Source organism: Panulirus ornatus, chromosome 63 (genome assembly GCF_036320965.1).
Source record: "Panulirus ornatus isolate Po-2019 chromosome 63, ASM3632096v1, whole genome shotgun sequence".
Lineage (NCBI taxonomy): Eukaryota > Metazoa > Arthropoda > Malacostraca > Decapoda > Palinuridae > Panulirus > Panulirus ornatus.
Genome location: NC_092286.1, coordinates 2,088,147 through 2,106,746, shown reverse-complemented (window position 1 = coordinate 2,106,746; position 18,600 = coordinate 2,088,147). Strand labels below are relative to the sequence as shown.

Below are 18,600 nucleotides of genomic sequence, written 5' to 3'. Positions count from 1 at the left end.
TATAGACAGGTGAATGCAAGAGTTTGGGAAAGAGGGGCAAGTATGAAGTCTGTTGTGGATGAGAGAGCTTAAGAAGTGAGTCAGTTGTTGTTTGCTGATGATACAGTGCTGGTGGCTGATTCGTGTGAGAAACTGCAGAAGCTGGTGACTGAGTTTGGTAAAGTGTGTGAAAGAAGAAAGTTAAGAGTAAATGTGAATAAGAGCAAGGTTATTAGGTACAGTAGGGTTGAGGGTCAAGTCAATTGGGAGGTAAGTTTGAATGGAGAAAAACTGGAGGAAGTAAAGTGTTTTAGATATCTGGGAGTGGATCTGGCAGCGGATGGAACCATGGAAGCAGAAGTGAATCATAGGGTGGGGGAGGGGGCAAAAATCCTGGGAGCCTTGAAGAATGTTTGGAAGCTGAGAACATTATCTCGGAAAGCAAAAATGAGTATGTTTGAAGGAATAGTGGTTCCAACAATGTTAAATGGTTGCGAGGCGTGGGCTATGGATAGAGTTTTGCGAAGGAGGGTGGATGTGCTGGAAATGAGATGTTTGAGGACAATATGTGGTGTGAGGTGGTTTGATCGAGTAAGTAATGTAAGGGTAAGAGAGATGTGTGGAAATAAAAAGAGTGTGGTTGAGAGAGCAGAAGAGGGTGTTTTGAAATGGTTTGGGCACATGGAGAAAATGAGTGAGGAAAGATTGACCAAGAGGATATATGTGTCGGAGGTGGAGGGAACAAGAAGTGGGAGACCAAATTGGAGGTGGAAAGATGGAGTGAAAAAGATTTTGAGTGATCGGGACCTGAACATGCAGGAGGGTGAAAGGCATGCAAGGAACAGAGTGAATTGGATTGATGTGGTATACCGGGGTCGACGTGCTGTCAATGGATTGAATCAGGGCATGTGAAGCGTCTGGGGTAAACCATGGAAATTTCTGTGGGGCCTGGATGTGGAAAGGGAGCTGTGGTTTCGGGCATTATTTCATGACAGCTAGAGACAGAATGTGAACGAATGGGGCCTTTGTTGTCTTTTCCTAGCGCTACCTCGCACACATGAGGGGGGAGGGGGATGTTATTCCATGTGTGGAGAGGTGGCAATGGGAATAAATAAAGGCAGACAGTATGAATTATGTACATGTGTATATATGTATGTCTGTGTGTGTATATACATGTGTACATTGAGATGTATAGGTATGTATATTTGCGTGTGTGGACGTGTATGAATATACATGTGTATGGGGGTGGGTTGGGCTATTTCTTTCGTCTGTTTCCTTGCGCTACCTCGCAAACGCGGGAGACAACGACACAGCAAAATAAATAACTATAAATATATAGAGAGGTAGATGAAGTGGATGGTACAGAGGTCTTTCACTAGCCTCTAGTATTAAGTTCCTGGCAACCCCAGTGGTTGGCGAAGCCACATTTGATGAGGTACTAAGCTTTTGGAAAATAGAAGGTTCAGAAGGAGTGACCCTTGAGAGACATACAGATTGAGCCTCTTTAATCTGGCAACCTTGGGACTTGGCCATTGCCAAACCATAGAAAATGCCAGAAAACAGAAGCTAACCCCTGAGGGGACCCCCTATGTAAACGTATGCCTGACCTCTAGTCTTGCCAGCTCATTCTACAAACATATTGCTGTGTTATCAAAGGCAGAACAAAACTTATAATAGGAAATAATACAACCATTAATGCTTCCAAACAAGGTTTTTAGTGTTACAGCAGAAGTACCCCCAGATGGAGCTGATAGAGAATCTTCAATATCTTGGGCAAGGGTTTTTTGTGGCATACATCAATACAGGACAGATGTGTTAGTATTATACACTTGTTCTTGGGCTAAGTTTTCCATTTCCACTAACTGTGCAAATCCATACACAAACTTATCGAAGCTTTGTGACAAGGAATTAATGTAACAAATTACCACAGGTTGGCAGATGGTTTTGGAAGACTCTTATTGCTATTGTTGCTTTATTGCTATCATCAAGGCAGCCAGCCCACACTGCATCAGTCCCAGCCATGCAGCAAGCTCATACTCTCTCTCTCACCCTGTACATATTGCTCTCAGTTGTTTAATATAGAATTGGAGTTTTTATCAATTCCTTTAATATGACCTTATACTATATGCTTCCTTCCAAGTCAGCACTACACTTTTCACCACACACACTATGTACTGAAATTCCATGTCTCCACTTGAATTGTGAAACTATTCTTGCAAATATTCAGTCACAGACTAGCTATAGTTCTTTGTAAAAAAACTTTGGCCTGCTCAATAAGCATCTCCCAAGAAATGCTTACATCTTCATTGAGTGGGAGCTTAAACCACTTTATAAGTGCACTGTCTAATTCTGTACTCCTGGCACCTTTCAAAGAAGGCATTCATTTTCAGCAAAAACTGCACATAAGAAATTAACAGGACTGTTAATTAGCTTGGCTGCAGTATAAACAGATTTTGGCACCTTAGTGCTGCTAACAATGCCAGCCTGGTGGCAGATCCACAAACTAATGATGACAGATTCAGAATGTACTGGACCACATAGAGCCAGAGTGGAGATACAACCTGTACTATACCAGGCTTAAAAGAATAGGGGGTTGGGGGGAGGGGGGGACCCTTGAGAGGCATACCTTACGACACGCAGGCAATACATGGGAAGTATTCTTAATCCCCTATCCCCAGGGATAATATATATATATATATATATATATATATATATATATATATATATATATATATATATATACATATATATATATATTTTTATTTTTTATTATATTATACTTTGTCGCTGTCTCCCGCATTTGCGAGGTAGCGCAAGGAAACAGACGAAAGAAATGGCCCAACCCCCCCCATACACATGTATATACATACGTCCACACACGCAAATATACATACCTACACAGCTTTCCATGGCTTACCCCAGACGCCTCACATGCCTTGATTCAATCCACTGACAGCACGTCAACCCCGGTATACCACCTCGCTCCAATTCACTCTATTCCTTGCCCTCCTTTCACCCTCCTGCATGTTCAGGCCCCGATCACACAAAATCTTTTTCACTCCATCTTTCCACCTCCAATTTGGTCTCCCTCTTCTCCTTGTTCCCTCCACCTCCGACACACATATCCTCTTGGTCAATCTTTCCTCACTCATCCTCTCCATGTGCCCAAACCACTTCAAAACACCCTCTTCTACTCTCTCAACCACGCTCTTTTTATTTCCACACATCTCTCTTACCCTTACGTTACTTACTCGATCAAACCACCTCACACCACACATTGTCCTCAAACATCTCATTTCCAGCACATCCATCCTCCTGCGCACAACTCTATCCATAGTCCACGCCTCGCAACCATACAACATTGTTGGAACCACTATTCCTTCAAACATGCCCATTTTTGCTTTCCGAGATAATGTTCTCGACTTCCACACATTCTTCAAGGCCCCCAGAATTTTCGCCCCCTCCCCCACCCTATAATCCACTTCCGCTTCCATGGTTCCATCCGCTGCCAGATCCACTCCCAGATATCTAAAACACTTCACTTCCTCCAGTTTTTCTCCATTCAAACTCACCTCCCAATTGACTTGACCCTCAACCCTACTGTACCTAATAACCTTGCTCTTATTCACATTTACTCTTAACTTTCTTCTTCCACACACTTTACCAAACTCAGTCACCAGCTTCTGCAGTTTCTCACATGAATCAGCCACCAGCGCTGTATCATCAGCGAACAACAACTGACTCACTTCCCAAGCTCTCTCATCCCCAACAGACTTCATACTTGCCCCTCTTTCCAAAACTCTTGCATTCACCTCCCTAACAACCCCATCCATACACAAATTAAACAACCATGGAGACATCACACACCCCTGCCGCAAACCTACATTCACTGAGAACCAATCACTTTCCTCTCTTCCTACACGTACACATGCCTTACATCCTCGATAAAAACTTTTCACTGCTTCTAACAACTTGCCTCCCACACCATATACTCTTAATACCTTCCACACAGCATCTCTATCAACTCTATCATATGCCTTCTCCAGATCCATATATATATATATATATATATATATATATATATATATATATATATATATATATATATATATATATATGTATATGATGAGATGTATAGGTATGTATATGCGCATGTGAACATGTATGTATATACATGTATATGTGGGTGGGTTTGGGCCATTCTTCTGTCTGTTTCCTTGCGCTACCTCTAACACGGGAAACAGCAACAAAGTATAATAAATATAGGCGCGCAAAAGAGAGACTTTTGGAATTTATGTGCTGAGAGGTGCAACTGGAGGGATGTCTGATCATTATCTTGGGGAGGCAAAGGTGAAGAGTTGTAAAGGTTTTGAGAAAATAAGAGAGAATGTTGGGGTGAAAAGAGTGGTGAGAGTAAGTGAGTTTGGGAAGGAGACTTGTGTAAGGAAGTAACAGGAGAGATTGAGTACAAAATGGAAAAAGGTGAGAACAAAGAAAGTAAGGGGAGTGGGGGAGGAATGGGATGTATTTAGGGAAGCAGAGATGGCTTGCGCAAAAGATGCTTAAGGCATGAGAAGCGTGGGAGGTGGGCAGATTAGAAATGGTAGCTAGTGGTGGGATTAAGAAGTAAGATTATTAGTGAAAGAGAAGAGAGAGGCATTTGGATGATTTTTGCAGGGAAATTATGCAAATGAGTGGGAGATGTATAAAAGAAAGAGGCAGGAGGTCAAAAGAAAGGAGCAAGAGGTGAAAAAGAGGGCAAATGAGAGTTGGGGTGAGAAAGTATCATTAAATTTTTGGGAGAATAAAAAGATGTTTTGGAAGAAGGTAAATCAAGTGCGTAAGACAAGGGAACAAATGGGAACTTCAGTGAAGGGGGCTAATGGGGAGGTGATAATAAGTATAGGTGATGTGAAAAAGAGATGGAGTATTTTGAAGGTTTGTTGAATGTGTTTGACGCTAGAGTGGCAGATATAGGGTGTTTTGGTCGAGGTGGTGTGCAAAGTGAGAGGGTTAAAGAAAATGATTTGGTAAATAGAGAAGAGGTAGTAAAAGCTTTGCGGAAGATGAAAGCCGGCAAGGCAGCGGGTTTGGATGGTATTGCCGTGGAATTTATCAAAAAAGGGGGTGACTGTATCGTTGACTGGTTGGTAAGGTTATTTAATGAATGTATGACTAATTGTGACGTGCCTGAGGATTGGCAGAATGCTTGCATAGTGCCATTGTACAAAGGCAAAGGGGATAAGAGTGAGTGCTCAAATTACAGAGGTATAAGTTTGTTGAGTATTCCTGGTAAATTATATGGGAGGGTATTGATTGAGAGGGTGAAGGTATGTACAGAGTATCAGATTGGGGAAGAGCAGTGTGGTTTCAGAAGTGGTAGAGGATGTGTGGATCAGGTGTTTGCTTTGAAGAATGTATGTGAGAAATACACAGAAAAGCAAATGGATCTGAATGTAGCATTTATGGATCTGGAGAAGGTGTATGATTGAGTTGATAGAGATGCTCTGTGGAGGGTATTAAGAATATATGGTGTGGGAGGCAAGTTGTTAGAAGCAGTGAAAAGTTTTTATCGAGGATGTAAGGCATGTGTACGTGTAGGAAGAGAGGAAAGTGACTGGTTCCAAGTGAATGTAGGTTTGCGGCAGGGGTGTGTGATGTCTCCATGGCTGTTTAATTTGTTTATGGATGGGGTTGTTAGGGAGGTGAATACAAGAGTTTTGGAAAGAGGGGCAAGTATGCAGTCTGTTGTGGATGAGAGAGCTTGGGAAGTGAGTCAGTTGCTGTTCGCTAATGATACAGCCCTGGTGGCTGATTCATGTGAGAAACTGCAGAAGCTGGTGACTGAGTTTGGTAAAGTGTGTGAAAGAAGAAAGTTGAGAGTAAATGTGAATAAGAGCAAGGGTATTAGGTACAGTAGGGTTGAGGGACAATTTAATTGGGAGGTAAGTTTGAATGGAGAAAAACTGGAGGAAGTGAAGTGTTTTACATGTCTGGGAGTGGATTTGGCAGCAGATGGAAACATGGAAGTGGAAGTGAATCATAGGGTGGGGGAGGGAGCGAAAGTTCTGGGAGCGTTAAAGAATGTGTGGAAGTCGAGAACATTATCTCGGAAAGCAAAAGTGGGTATGTTTGAAGGAATAGTGGTTCCAACAATGTTATATGGTTGCGAGGTGTGGGCTATAGTTAGAGGTGTGCGGAGGAGGGTGGATGTGCTGGAAATGAGATGTTTGAGGCCAATATGTGATGTGAGGTGGTTTGATCGAGTAAGTAATGATAGGGTAAGAGAGATGTGTGGAAATAAAAAGAGTGTGGTTGAGGGAGCAGAAGAGGGTGTTTTGAAAAATGGTTTGGTCACATGGAGAGAATCAGTGATTAAAGATTGACCAAGAGGATATATGTGTCAGAGGTGGAGGGAACGAGGAGAAGTGGGAGACCAAATTGGAGGTGGAAGGATGGAGTGAAAAAGATTTTGAGTGATCGGCGCCTGAACATGCAGGGGGGTGAAAGGTGTGCAAGGAATAGAGTGAATTGGAACAATGTGGTATACCGGGGTCGACATGCTGTCAATGGATTGAACCAGTGCATGCGAAGCGTCTCGGGTAAACCATGGAAAGTTCTGTGGGGCCTGGATGTGGAAAGGGAGCTGTGGTTTCAGTGCATTATTACATGACAGCTAGAGACTGAGTGTGAACGAATGTGGCCTTTGTTGTCTTTTCCTAGCGCTACCTCACGCACATGAGGGGGGAGGGGGTTGTTATTTCATGTGTGGCGGGGTGGTGATGGGAATGAATAAAGGCAGATAGTATGAATTATGTACATGTGTATATATGTATATGTCTGTGTGTGTATATATATGTTAAGATGTATAGGTGTGTATATTTGCATGTGTGGACGTGTATGTATATACATGTGTATGTGGGTGGGTTGGGCCATTCTTTCGTCTGTTTCCCTGTGCTACCTCACTAACGCAGGAGACAGCGACAAAGCAAAATAATAAATAAAATACAAAATAAAAAGTAAGGAAGAATTGTAGCCAAAGAAATAAACTTAATTGTTTTGCCCTAATGCTCTCTTTAGATCAGTCTCCCAAAACTAGAAATGTCTTTTGCTTGCCAAAATAGTAATATAAAAAAATAGTTATCTTTATTATGAAATGAAAATAAAAATAATACTAACAAAACAACAGAAACATATGATATCCCCAGGAAAAAATTAAAAACTTGTGGTTGGAATTAATGGCAAGGCACTTATCTTAGCATATCCACCTATTCTATCTGTATCTCTGATGCCTGTGCCCACCTGGATCTCCCTCTGGGGGTGGCTATGGCAAAAGAGTTTCCATAACTAGAGAACTCCGGTGCTACTTTTTTGCCTTTAGCGCCTCCCCTTTAACAGACCACTGGCAAAGTGCAACTCTAGTGCAGCGTTCATGACCTCTCTGGAAAAAGGCTAAGTGCCAAAGGAGAAATTAACTAAGCAAGAGTCAACACAGATCTAGAGACAGGACGTCCTGAGTCATGAATCTCTTGGATTTCTAAGAGAAAGTGAAATCTGTCTTTAAAAAAAAAAGGAAGATTGGGTACACTGTTTATATCTTGACTGTCAGAAAGCATCTGGGACATTTGGCTAGAGTGGATGGTATTGCAGTTGAATCTTTTCAGACAGGGGTAACTGTGTTGTCAATTGCATAATAAGGAATTTCAAGTGAGGTGTGACTGTATAAAGGCAAAGGGGATAAAGGTGAGTGTCAAAACCACAGAGGGATAAGTATGTTTAATACCTGGTAAGTTGTATGGGAGGGTATTGTTTGAGAGGGTGAAGGCATGTACAGAGCATCAGATTGGGAAGGAGCACTGTGCTTTCAGAAGGAATAGAGGATGTGTGGATAAAGAGTATGCTTTAAAGAATGCGTGAGAAAAAATTAGAAAAACAGATGGATATGTGTATGGCACTTATGGATCTGGAGAAGACAGGATTGATGGATATGTTTTGTGGAAGGTCTTAAGAATATACAGTGTGGGAGGAAAGCTGCTAGAAGTAAAGAGAAGTTTTTATCAGGGGTGTAAGGCTTGTGTATGAGTAGAAAGGGAGGAGAGTGAAAGGTTCCAATCAAAGGTTGGTCTACAGCAGGGGTGTATGACATCACCGTGGCAGCTCAATTGTTCATGGATGAGGTGGGGTGGTAGATAAATGCAAGTCTTGAAGAGAGGGGTGAGTATGCAGTCTGTGTGGGATGAGAGGGCCTGAGAAGTGAGGCATTTGTTGTTTGCTGATGATACAGCACTGGTGGCAGATTTCAGTGAGAAACTGCAGAAGTTGGAGACTGATTTTGGAAAAGTGTGTGAAAAGAGAGAGTACAGAGTGAATGTGAGAAAAAGTAAGATCATTTGGTTTAGCTGGGTTAATGGACAAGTTTGTTAAGATGTTAGGTTGAAAGCAAAAAAAATTGGAGGAAGAGAAGTGTTTTAGATATCTGGGAAAGGACATGGCAGTGAATGGAACCACTAAAATGAATCATAGGGTTGAAGGGGTGAAGGTCCTGGAAGCAATGAAGAGAGTGTGGAAAGAGAAATCATTATCTGGGAGGGCAAAATTGGGCATGTTTGAAGGAACAGTAGTCCCAACAATATCATATGGATGTGAAGCATGGGTTATAGGCTGAGTGGAGGAAGGTGGATGCGGCTGAAATGAAATGTTTCAGGACAATATGTGGTGTTAGGTGGTTTGATCAAGTAAATAACGAAAGGGTAAGAGATATATCTATTTTATTATACTTTGTCGATGTCTCCCGCGTTAGCGAGGCAGCGCAAGGAAACAGACGAAAGAATGGCCCAACCCACCCACATACACATTTATATACACACACGTCCACACACGCAAATATACATACCTATACATCTCAACGTATACATATATATACACATACAGACATATATATATATATATATATATATATATATATATATATATATATATATATATATACACACATGTACATAATTCATACTGTCTGCCCTTATTCATTCCTGTCACACCCCCGCCACACATGAAATAACAACCCCCCTCTCCTGCATGTGGGCGAGGTAGCACTAGGGAAAGACAACAAAGGCCACATTCGTTCACACTCAGTCTCTAGCTGTCATGTATAATGCACTGAAACCACAGTGTATGTGGGTGGGTTGGGCCATTCTTTCGTCTGGTTCCTTGCAACAAAGCAAATATACCTGTACTATTTGATATAATTAATGAAGATGTCATAAAGTATCTTGCTTTCAAAAAATTCCATATATACATTAATTACTTAAGTACAAGGGATTACCTATTTATTCATTTATTTACTTATTCAGGTACAATTAATTTTTCCCTGGATATAAGGGGGAAAGAATACTGCCCATGTATTCCCCTGTATGTCGTACAGGGGATAGGGGATAGGAGAGAAAGAATACTTCCCACGTATTCCCTGCGTGTCGTAGAAGGCGACTAAAAGGGAAGGGGGGGGGGGGGGCTGGAAATCCTCCCCTCTTATTTTTTTTTGTTTTTTTTTTCCCAAAGAAGGAACAGAGAAGGGGGCCAGGTGAGGATATTCCCTCAAAGGCCCAGTCCTCTTTTCTTAACGCTACCTCGCTAATGAGGGAAATGGCGAATAGTATGAAAGAAAGAAGAAAAGAAAGAAGTCGTAGAAAGCGACTACAAGGGGTGGAAGCATGTGGCTGAAAATCCTTACTTCCTGTATTACTTTCCAAAAGGAGGAACAGAGCAAGCAGCCAAGTGAGGAGGAATTCAACCATTCCCTATGGTGAATGTTGAAATCACCAAAAAAAGGATCTCGGCTTGTAGATGAGAGGATGCTACAGCCTCATGGCAGGAGTCTAGGTAGTTGAAAAGAGATATAAAATTTGTAGAATTCAGAGAGCAATGGGTGAAATGGGAAAAGTGTTGTAGTTGGGAGATAAACTGTGAGCCACATAACATCAATGTTTGGGGACCCAAAGTCCTTGAGGCATGCAACAGGTGTACTGATGCTGGAATATGCACAAACACCACCTTTGAGCCAGAATCATGAGTGGAGATTACAGATGGATATGGAAAAGGAATTAGTGAGAATTTCATAATACAAATGAGTCTCAGACAGAAGTAAGATATTAGGAGAGGTACTAGACAGATGGCATTCACCAAAGGATAGGCTACTAGAGACCTGGAATGTTGGTATAGTAAATAGAAAAAGAGGTAAGTCGAAGAGAGATGGAAAGGTCATGGAAGGGGCTGGTACTACTACTGTCTGAGCCCTCCGTTCCATTGACAATACAGTCAGGTGGAAATCGGGAGATTCTCAGCACCCCATGATGCCAGGGACTAGGAGCCACTGATTTCTTGGACTCTACGCTGAAGAGCATTTGAGTAGACAGGAGTTGGCAAGAGTGCTTATAAGAAGAAAATATTGAGGTTTGAGCAGGTGTATGGTGCTTGTAAAAAGATGGCAGGTAGTTCCATTTTGATAACACAAAAAGTAAGACCAGTAATTCTAACTTGGAGAGTATAAGATGATTCTAGGCGCCACTCCAACACTTCTCTGAAAGGTCAATAGTACCACCCTGGGCAGCTGCTGTCAACAGCCTACTACTAAATAGATTGTTCCAAGGGTAAGGGATGGGACATTTCATGAGTTAGCTGGGGTATTAGGAGGGGGCTAATACACTACCAACTGAACCCTTTCTCTTCCTGGTAGGAGAGTCACACAAGTAAGTGTAGATACAGGGCATGTGAAGCATCTGGAGTAAACCAAGAAAAAGTCTGTGGGGCCTGGCTGTGGATAGGGAGCTGTGGTTTCAGTATATAACACATGACATAGTGAACGTATGTGAGTAGGTGTGGCCTTCCTTCACTTGTTCCTAGTATAACTTTGCTTAAGTGGGAAACAGCAATCAAGTATGAAACAAAAGAGATGTTCAGCAAGAGAAAATAATTTCTGGATTTTTTGTGCACTGGGAGCATCATTTCAAAATAAATGCATGAAGGGGCATTATTTCAAAATAAATGCACAATGAAATGATTAATTCAGAGCACAGATTGAATTCCTACAGAACAGTTTGCTCAAATTAATGGTATGAGCTATGTGTGACTGCAATAAAAGCAACATACTGTATCAGAAACCAGCCAAAAATAACCCAATATAATTCTAATCCTTACATCAAGTTCTTGGCTTATTCAACCAACAATTTCCCAATATAACTCAAAATAGTGTGGTTACAGTGAATTATATCTAAGTCTCCTACATACTACAATTCATGGCATCTTTAGAGAACTGTAGTCAGATATTTCTAATTACCTTGGTCTTCATCCAACTCACTGTAGGAAAACCTCATTGCTTTTCTTGTCTCAATTGTCCTTTCCCCATCCTCTCCTGCCCGCTTTTTGGGGGCCATGGCATTCTGTTAGTAAGAAAGATGTTTTATCTAAAAGTATAACTGTCATTATTCAAAACGACTATATAATGGCTCACAACAGTGAGAGCACCATCTCAACAATAATTAATTCATTACACATAACATCACTACTGGTTTTAAATAATTTGAATGAAATAATAAATAATTTGAATGAAATAACAAATTCATCGCTGAATACTGGAAATCACTCAAGAGACATATCTAAACTGTTGTAGAACCTAACCAAGATACCTGGATTTTATAAAGAAAGACTACACAACTACATAATTTGTATGTATATTTTGCTACACTCTAGGTCAACATTGAAATTACATTAAAGAGTAAATAGTATAATATCAATCACTGCACCTTACCTTATATTCACTAGTTCTTCCAGAAATTTCAAGAAATTCATTAATGAGATCATCACAGCTGAGTTCAGAAGCAGGTAACCATGTATCATCTTTTTCTCCATACCCTAGCCAACGGACACGAAATTTGACTGGACACTTCCAACGCCTCTGACATTCCATATCCACTATTTGCTCAACCTACAATCAAAATTATGAATTTTGAGAAAAAGATAAAATAGAGCAGCAGGTAATGGCCATATGCTATGCTGGTCACATTATATTTACAGTTTCATACAATTCACTAAAATATACCTTAATTCAGTTCACATGAACAGATGTTAACCCAGCTATCTTGGCCTACCCTGATTATAAAGATGATAGCTTCTTTGATGATTTACTCAACTTCAGCAGTCAATATCTACATAAACTGTAGACATAATAATCTTGGTTAGTGTTGGTCTTAGGCTACTCTTCTTATAATCATGCTGCATGATGATGATGAGACAATCATTAACAGCTTGTTTGATGAATCGTTCAACAGAAATAAAGGAAACAAATGCTATGACAGAAAACAATAGTTATAATGATAATAAATTCATAAATACATATAATAATAATCACAATAAGTTATAATGAAACAATCTATCTATATTCATCATACCTGATCGCCGTTTCCCACGTTAGCAAAGTAGTGCCAGGAAACACGCGAAAAATGGCCCACATCACCCACATACACATATATATACATAAATGCCCATACACGCACATATACATGTATATACATTATATTCATTTCTTATATCTATTTTACTTTGTTGCTGTCTCCAGCGTTAGCGAGGTAGCACAAGGAAACAGACGAAAGAATGGCCCAACCCATCCAGATACACATGTATATACATACACGTCTACACATGCAAATATACATACCTATACATCTCAACGTATACATATATATACACACACAGACATATATGTATATACACATGTATATAATTCATACTGTCTGCCTTTATTCATTCTCATCGCCACCACACATGAAATAACAACCCCCTCCCCTCCCATGTGTGCGAGGTAGCGCTAAGAAAAGACTACAAAGGCCACACTCGTTCACACTTAGTCTCTAGCCGTCATGTATAATGCACGAAATTTGATATATGCATATAAATACATATCAACATGTACACATACACATTATTATTATTATTATCATTATTTTGCTTTGTCGCTGTCTCCCGCGTTTGCGAGGTAGCGCAAGGAAACAGACGAAAGAAATGGCCCAACCCACCCCCATACACATGTATATACATACATGTCCACACACGCAAATATATATACCTATACATCTCAATGTACACATATATATACATATACACACACAGACATATACATATATACACATGTACATAATTCATAGTCTGCCTTTATTCATTCCCATCACCACCTTGCCACACATGGAATAACATCCCCCTCCCCCCTCATGTGTGCGAGGTAGTGCTAGGAAAAGACAACAAAGGCCCCATTCATTCGTTCACACTCAGTCTCTAGCTGTCATGTAATAATGCCCGAAACCACAGCTCCCTTTCCACATCCAGGCCCCACACAACTTTCCATGGTTTACCCCAGACGCTTCACATGCCCTGATTCAATCCACTGAAAGCATGTTGACCCCAGTATACCACATCGATCCAATTCACTCTATTCCTTACCCTCCTTTCACCCTCTTGCATGTTCAGGCCCTGATCACACAAAATCTTTTTCACTCCATCTTTCCACCTCCAATTTGGTCTCCCACTTCTCCTCGTTCCCTCCACCTCCGACACATATATCCTCTTGGTCAATCTTTCCTCACTCATTCTCTCCATGTGCCCAAACCATTTCAAAACACCCTCTTCTGCTCTCTCAACCACGCTCTTTTTATTTCCACACATATCTCTTACCCTTGCATTACTTACTCGATCAAACCACCTCACACCACATATTGTCCTCAAACATCTCATTTCCAGCACATCCACCATCCTGCGCACAACTCTATCCACAGCCCACGCCTCGCAACCATACAACATTGTTGGAACCACTATTCCTTCAAACATACCCATTTTTGCTTTCCGAGATAATGTTCTCAACTTCCACACATTTTTCAAGGCTCCCAGGATTTTCGCCCCATCCCCCACCCTATGATTCACTTCCGCTTCCATGGTTCCATCCGCTGCCAGATCCACTCCCAGATATCTAAAACACTTTACTTCCTCCAGTTTTTCTCCATTCAAACTTACCTCCCACTTGACTTGACACTCAACCCTACTGTACCTAATAACCTTGTTCTTATTCACACTTACTCTTAACTTTCTTCTTTCACACACTTTACCAAACTCAGTCACCAGCTTCTGCAGTTTCTCACGAATCACCCACCAGCACTGTATCATCAGCGAACAACAACTGACTCACTTCCCAAGCTCTCTCATCCCCAACAGACTGCATACTTGCCCCTCTTTCCAAAACTCTTGCATTCACCTTCCTAACAACCCCATCCATAAACAAATTAAACAACCATGGAGACATCACACACCCCTGCTGCAAACCTACATTCACTGAGAACCAATCACTTTCCTCTCTTCCTACACGTACACATGCCTTACATCCTCGATAAAAACTTTTCACTGCTTCTAACAACTTTCCTCCCACACCATATATTCTTAGTACCTTCCACAGAGCATCTCTATCAACTCTATCATATGCCTTCTCCAGATCCATAAATGCTACATACAAATCCATTTGCTTTTATAAGTATTTCTCACATACATTCTTCAAAGCAAACACCTGATCCACACATCCTCTACCACTTCTGAAACCACACTGCTCTTCCCCAATCTGATGCTCTGTACATGCCTTCACCCTCTCAATCAATACCCTTCCATATTATTTACCAGGAATACATACACATACACTGACATATACACATATACATATTCATGCTTGCCTACATCCATTCCTGGCACTACCCAGTCCCACAGGAAACAGCAGCACCATCCCCTGCTTCAGCGAGGGAGTAGCAGGAAAAGACAAAAATGGCCACATTTGTTCACACTCAGTCTCTAGCTGTAATTTGTGATACATCGAAACCACAGCTTCTTGTCCAGGCCCCACAGCCTTTCCATGGTTTACTCAAGATGTTTCACTTGCTCTGGTTCAGTCTGCTGACAGCACATTGACCCCAGTATACCACATCGTTCCAATTCACTCTATCACTTGCACACCTATCACCCTCCTGTATGTTCAGCCCCAACCATTCAAAATCTTTTTCACTCCATCCTTCTCCTTCTGCTTCTCCTTCTTCCCTCACCTCAGACACATATATCATCTTTGTCAATCTCTACTCACTCATTCTCTCCATATGTCCAAACCATTTCAACACACCCTCTTCTGCTCTCTCAACCACACTCTTTTTCTGCCCACACATCTCTCTTACCCTTTCATTACTTACTCAATTAAACCCCCTCATACCACATACTGTCCTTAAACATTTCATTTTAAACACATCCACCCTCCTCCGTACAACCCTATCTATAGCCCGTGCCTCATAACCATATAATATTGTTGGAACTACTATTCCTTCAAATATAAATAATTCTAAACTCTATATTTTACAAAGGAATTATCACTGGATTGTCAATGGAACACAGACTGTGCAATGCTCTAGATGCTAAAGAGGATGATCTAGTAAACTGTATCAACCACTAATATTTAAGGAACTAAGCTCCTCACCTCTCCTACCAGTATCTGATGAACAATGCCCCTCACTACTACCATTAGAATCTGAGGACCAATGCTCCTCATTTTTCCCAATATTACAATAGTTTCCCATCATTACCTGAGAAGTAAGCCTCCTTGCCTCCCCCACCAGTACCTTTGGAGCATGGTTCCTAACCTACCTCAATAGTATCTGAGGAACAATGCTACTCAATTCCCTTGCAAGTATCTGAGGAACAAGGCTCTTCATCTCCTCACCAGTACCTGAAGAATAAGGCTCCTTGCCTCCCCTATCAGAATCAGAGGAATGGGGCTCCTTGCCTAGCACCACCATTATCACAGGAACAGGGATCTTTGCCTCCCTCGCCAGTATCTAAGGAACAAGGTACCTCACCTCTCCCACCAATAACAAAAAGAACAAGGCTCCTTGCTTCCCCACCAGCAGCTGAGAAACATGGCTCCTTATGTCCCCTACCAGTACATGAAGAATAAGGCCCTTTGCCTCCCTAGTCAGTTGCTAGGATTAGCTTCCTCTACCATTTAAACTATACATTACAAAAGCAAGAGGACAAAAAGAACCTGCCAGTCCACCACATCCTTATTTGCAACAAAGGCTTAAAGCACAAGGAATAAACTTCTGAAGATAATGGGTAGCAGGCCAGGAAAATGAAGATGTGGTGTCTGAGCATGGCAGCTATGATCAATGATGTACAATTTAGGACATTTCCAGTTAAGGGTAGGACGTGTGGTGCTGTCATCTCACGGTTCAAAACTTATAGCTGACCCAGCGGATATGATAAATTGTATTCTTTATATTTTTTTTCTATACATTATTTAGTAAATTTATGACTAATTCATACACTAAACCATAGAAAGGACTGTGGGGCCTGGATGTGGATACGGAGCTGTGTTTCGGTGCATCACACGACAGCTAAAGTCAGTGTAAATAAAAGTGGCCTTTTTTTGTCTGTTTTCCTGGCACTACCTAACTAAAGCAGGGTTAGCGTTGCTATTTCTTGTGTGGCAGGATAGTGACAGGAATGGATAAAGGCAAGCAAGTATGAATGTGTACATGTGAATATATGTATATGTATGTATATGTGCTTGTATGGGCGTTTATGTATATCTATGTGTGATATATGGGAGGGTATTGATTGAGAGGGTGAGGGCATGTACAGAGCATCAGATTGGGGAAGAGCAGTGTGGTTTCAGAAGTGGTAGAGGATGTGTGGATCAGGTGTTTGCTTTGAAGAATGTATGTGAGAAATACTTAGAAAAGCAAATGGATTTGTATGTAGCATTTATGGATCTGGAGAAGGCATATGATAGAGTTGATAGAGATGCTCTGTGGAAGGTATTAAGAATATATGGTGTGGGAGGAAAGTTGTTAGAAGCAGTGAAAAGTTTTTATCGAGGATGTAAGGCATGTGTACGTGTAGGAAGAGAGGAAAGTGATTGGTTCTCAGTGAATGTAGGTTTGCGGCAGGGGTGTGTGATGTCTCCATGGTTGTTTAATTTGTTTATGGATGGGGTTGTTAGGGAGGTAAATGCAAGAGTTTTGGAAAGAGGGGCAAGTATGAAGTCTGTTGGGGATGAGAGAGCTTGGGAAGTGAGTCAGTTGTTGTTCGCTGATGATACAGCGCTGGTGGCTGATTCATGTGAGAAACTGCAGAAGCTGGTGACTGAGTTTGGTAAAGTGTGTGGAAGAAGAAAGTTAAGAGTAAATGTGAATAAGAGCAAGGTTATTAGGTACAGTAGGGTTGAGGGTCAAGTAAATTGGGAGGTGAGTTTGAATGGAGAAAAACTGGAGGAAGTGAAGTGTTTTAGATATCTGGGAGTGGATCTGGCAGCGGATGGAACTATGGAAGCGGAAGTGGATCATAGGGTGGGGGAGGGGGCGAAAATTCTGGGAGCCTTGAAGAATGTGTGGAAGTCGAGAACATTATCTCGGAAAGCAAAAATGGGTATGTTTGAAGGAATAGTGGTTCCAACAATGTTGTATGGTTGTGAGGCGTGGGCTATGGATAGAGTTGTGCGCAGGAGGATGGATGTGCTGGAAATGAGATGTTTGAGGACAATGTGTGGTGTGAGGTGGTTTGATCGAGTGAGTAACGTAAGGGTAAGAGAGATGTGTGGAAATAAAAAGAGCGTGGTTGAGAGAGCAGAAGAGGGTGTTTTGAAGTGGTTTGGGCACATGGAGAGAATGAGTGAGGAAAGATTGACCAAGAGGATATATGTGTCGGAGGTGGAGGGAACGAGGAGAAGAGGGAGACCAAATTGGAGGTGGAAAGATGGAGTGAAAAAGATTTTGTGTGATTGGGGCCTGAACATGCAGGAGGGTGAAAGGAGGGCAAGGAATAGAGTGAATTGGAGCGATGTGGTATACCGGGGTTGACGTGTTGTCAGTGGATTGAATCAAGGCATGTGAAGCGTCTGGGGTAAACCATGGAAAGCTGTGTAGGTATGTATATTTGCGTGTGTGGACGTATGTATGTACATGTGTATGGGGGGGGGGTTGGGCCATTTCTTTCGTCTGTTTCCTTGCGCTACCTCGCAAACGCGGGAGACAGCGACAAAGTATAATTAAAAAAAAATAATGTGTGAGTGAGTAGATGGGCCGTTGTTCGTCTGTTTCCTGGCGCTATCTCGCTGACAAGGGGAACAGCAATTGAGTACAATAAATAATAATAAAAATAAATTACGAAAAATAGCTGAAATATAGGTGGGAGACTACAATGCCTGTAATTCAAACAGGCAACATTTAAGTTAAAAACAATCATAAACTCTTTGATAAATGATATTGTAAACTGTATTTTTCAATACTCTAAAGGAATTTTTCTATGTAGTTCTCTTCTGTAATTTCTTCCCTAATACATGACCTATTAATTATCTACATATGCAGAAAAAATAACAAAACCTTACCTACCCTACCCCATTATCACACAGAAATGTGGAAGTAAAAATTAAGCAAATGCGAGTTCATCGTTTCCTGTATGTGTTGTATATTATTTTCATCTATCCATCTATCTTCCATCTATCTATATCATTCATGCCAATTCCCTTTAGGAACTCCTTCAAAGGGGTGGCCACAGCAA

The 18,600-nt window shown here is 41.3% G+C and overlaps 1 protein-coding gene across 1 annotated transcript in view; it reads right to left on the bottom strand.

The window, feature by feature from the left end:
• Positions 1-18,600, bottom strand: part of LOC139745926 (uncharacterized) — a 97,883-nt gene that overhangs the window by 73,741 nt on the left and 5,542 nt on the right. Inside the window, exons 2-3 of the mRNA XM_071656611.1 lie at positions 11,780-11,956; positions 11,309-11,411 (exon numbers count right to left, since the gene is read on the bottom strand). Of these exons, the coding sequence (XP_071512712.1) occupies positions 11,309-11,411; positions 11,780-11,956 (280 nt within the window). The remainder of the gene's footprint in view (positions 1-11,308; positions 11,412-11,779; positions 11,957-18,600) is intronic.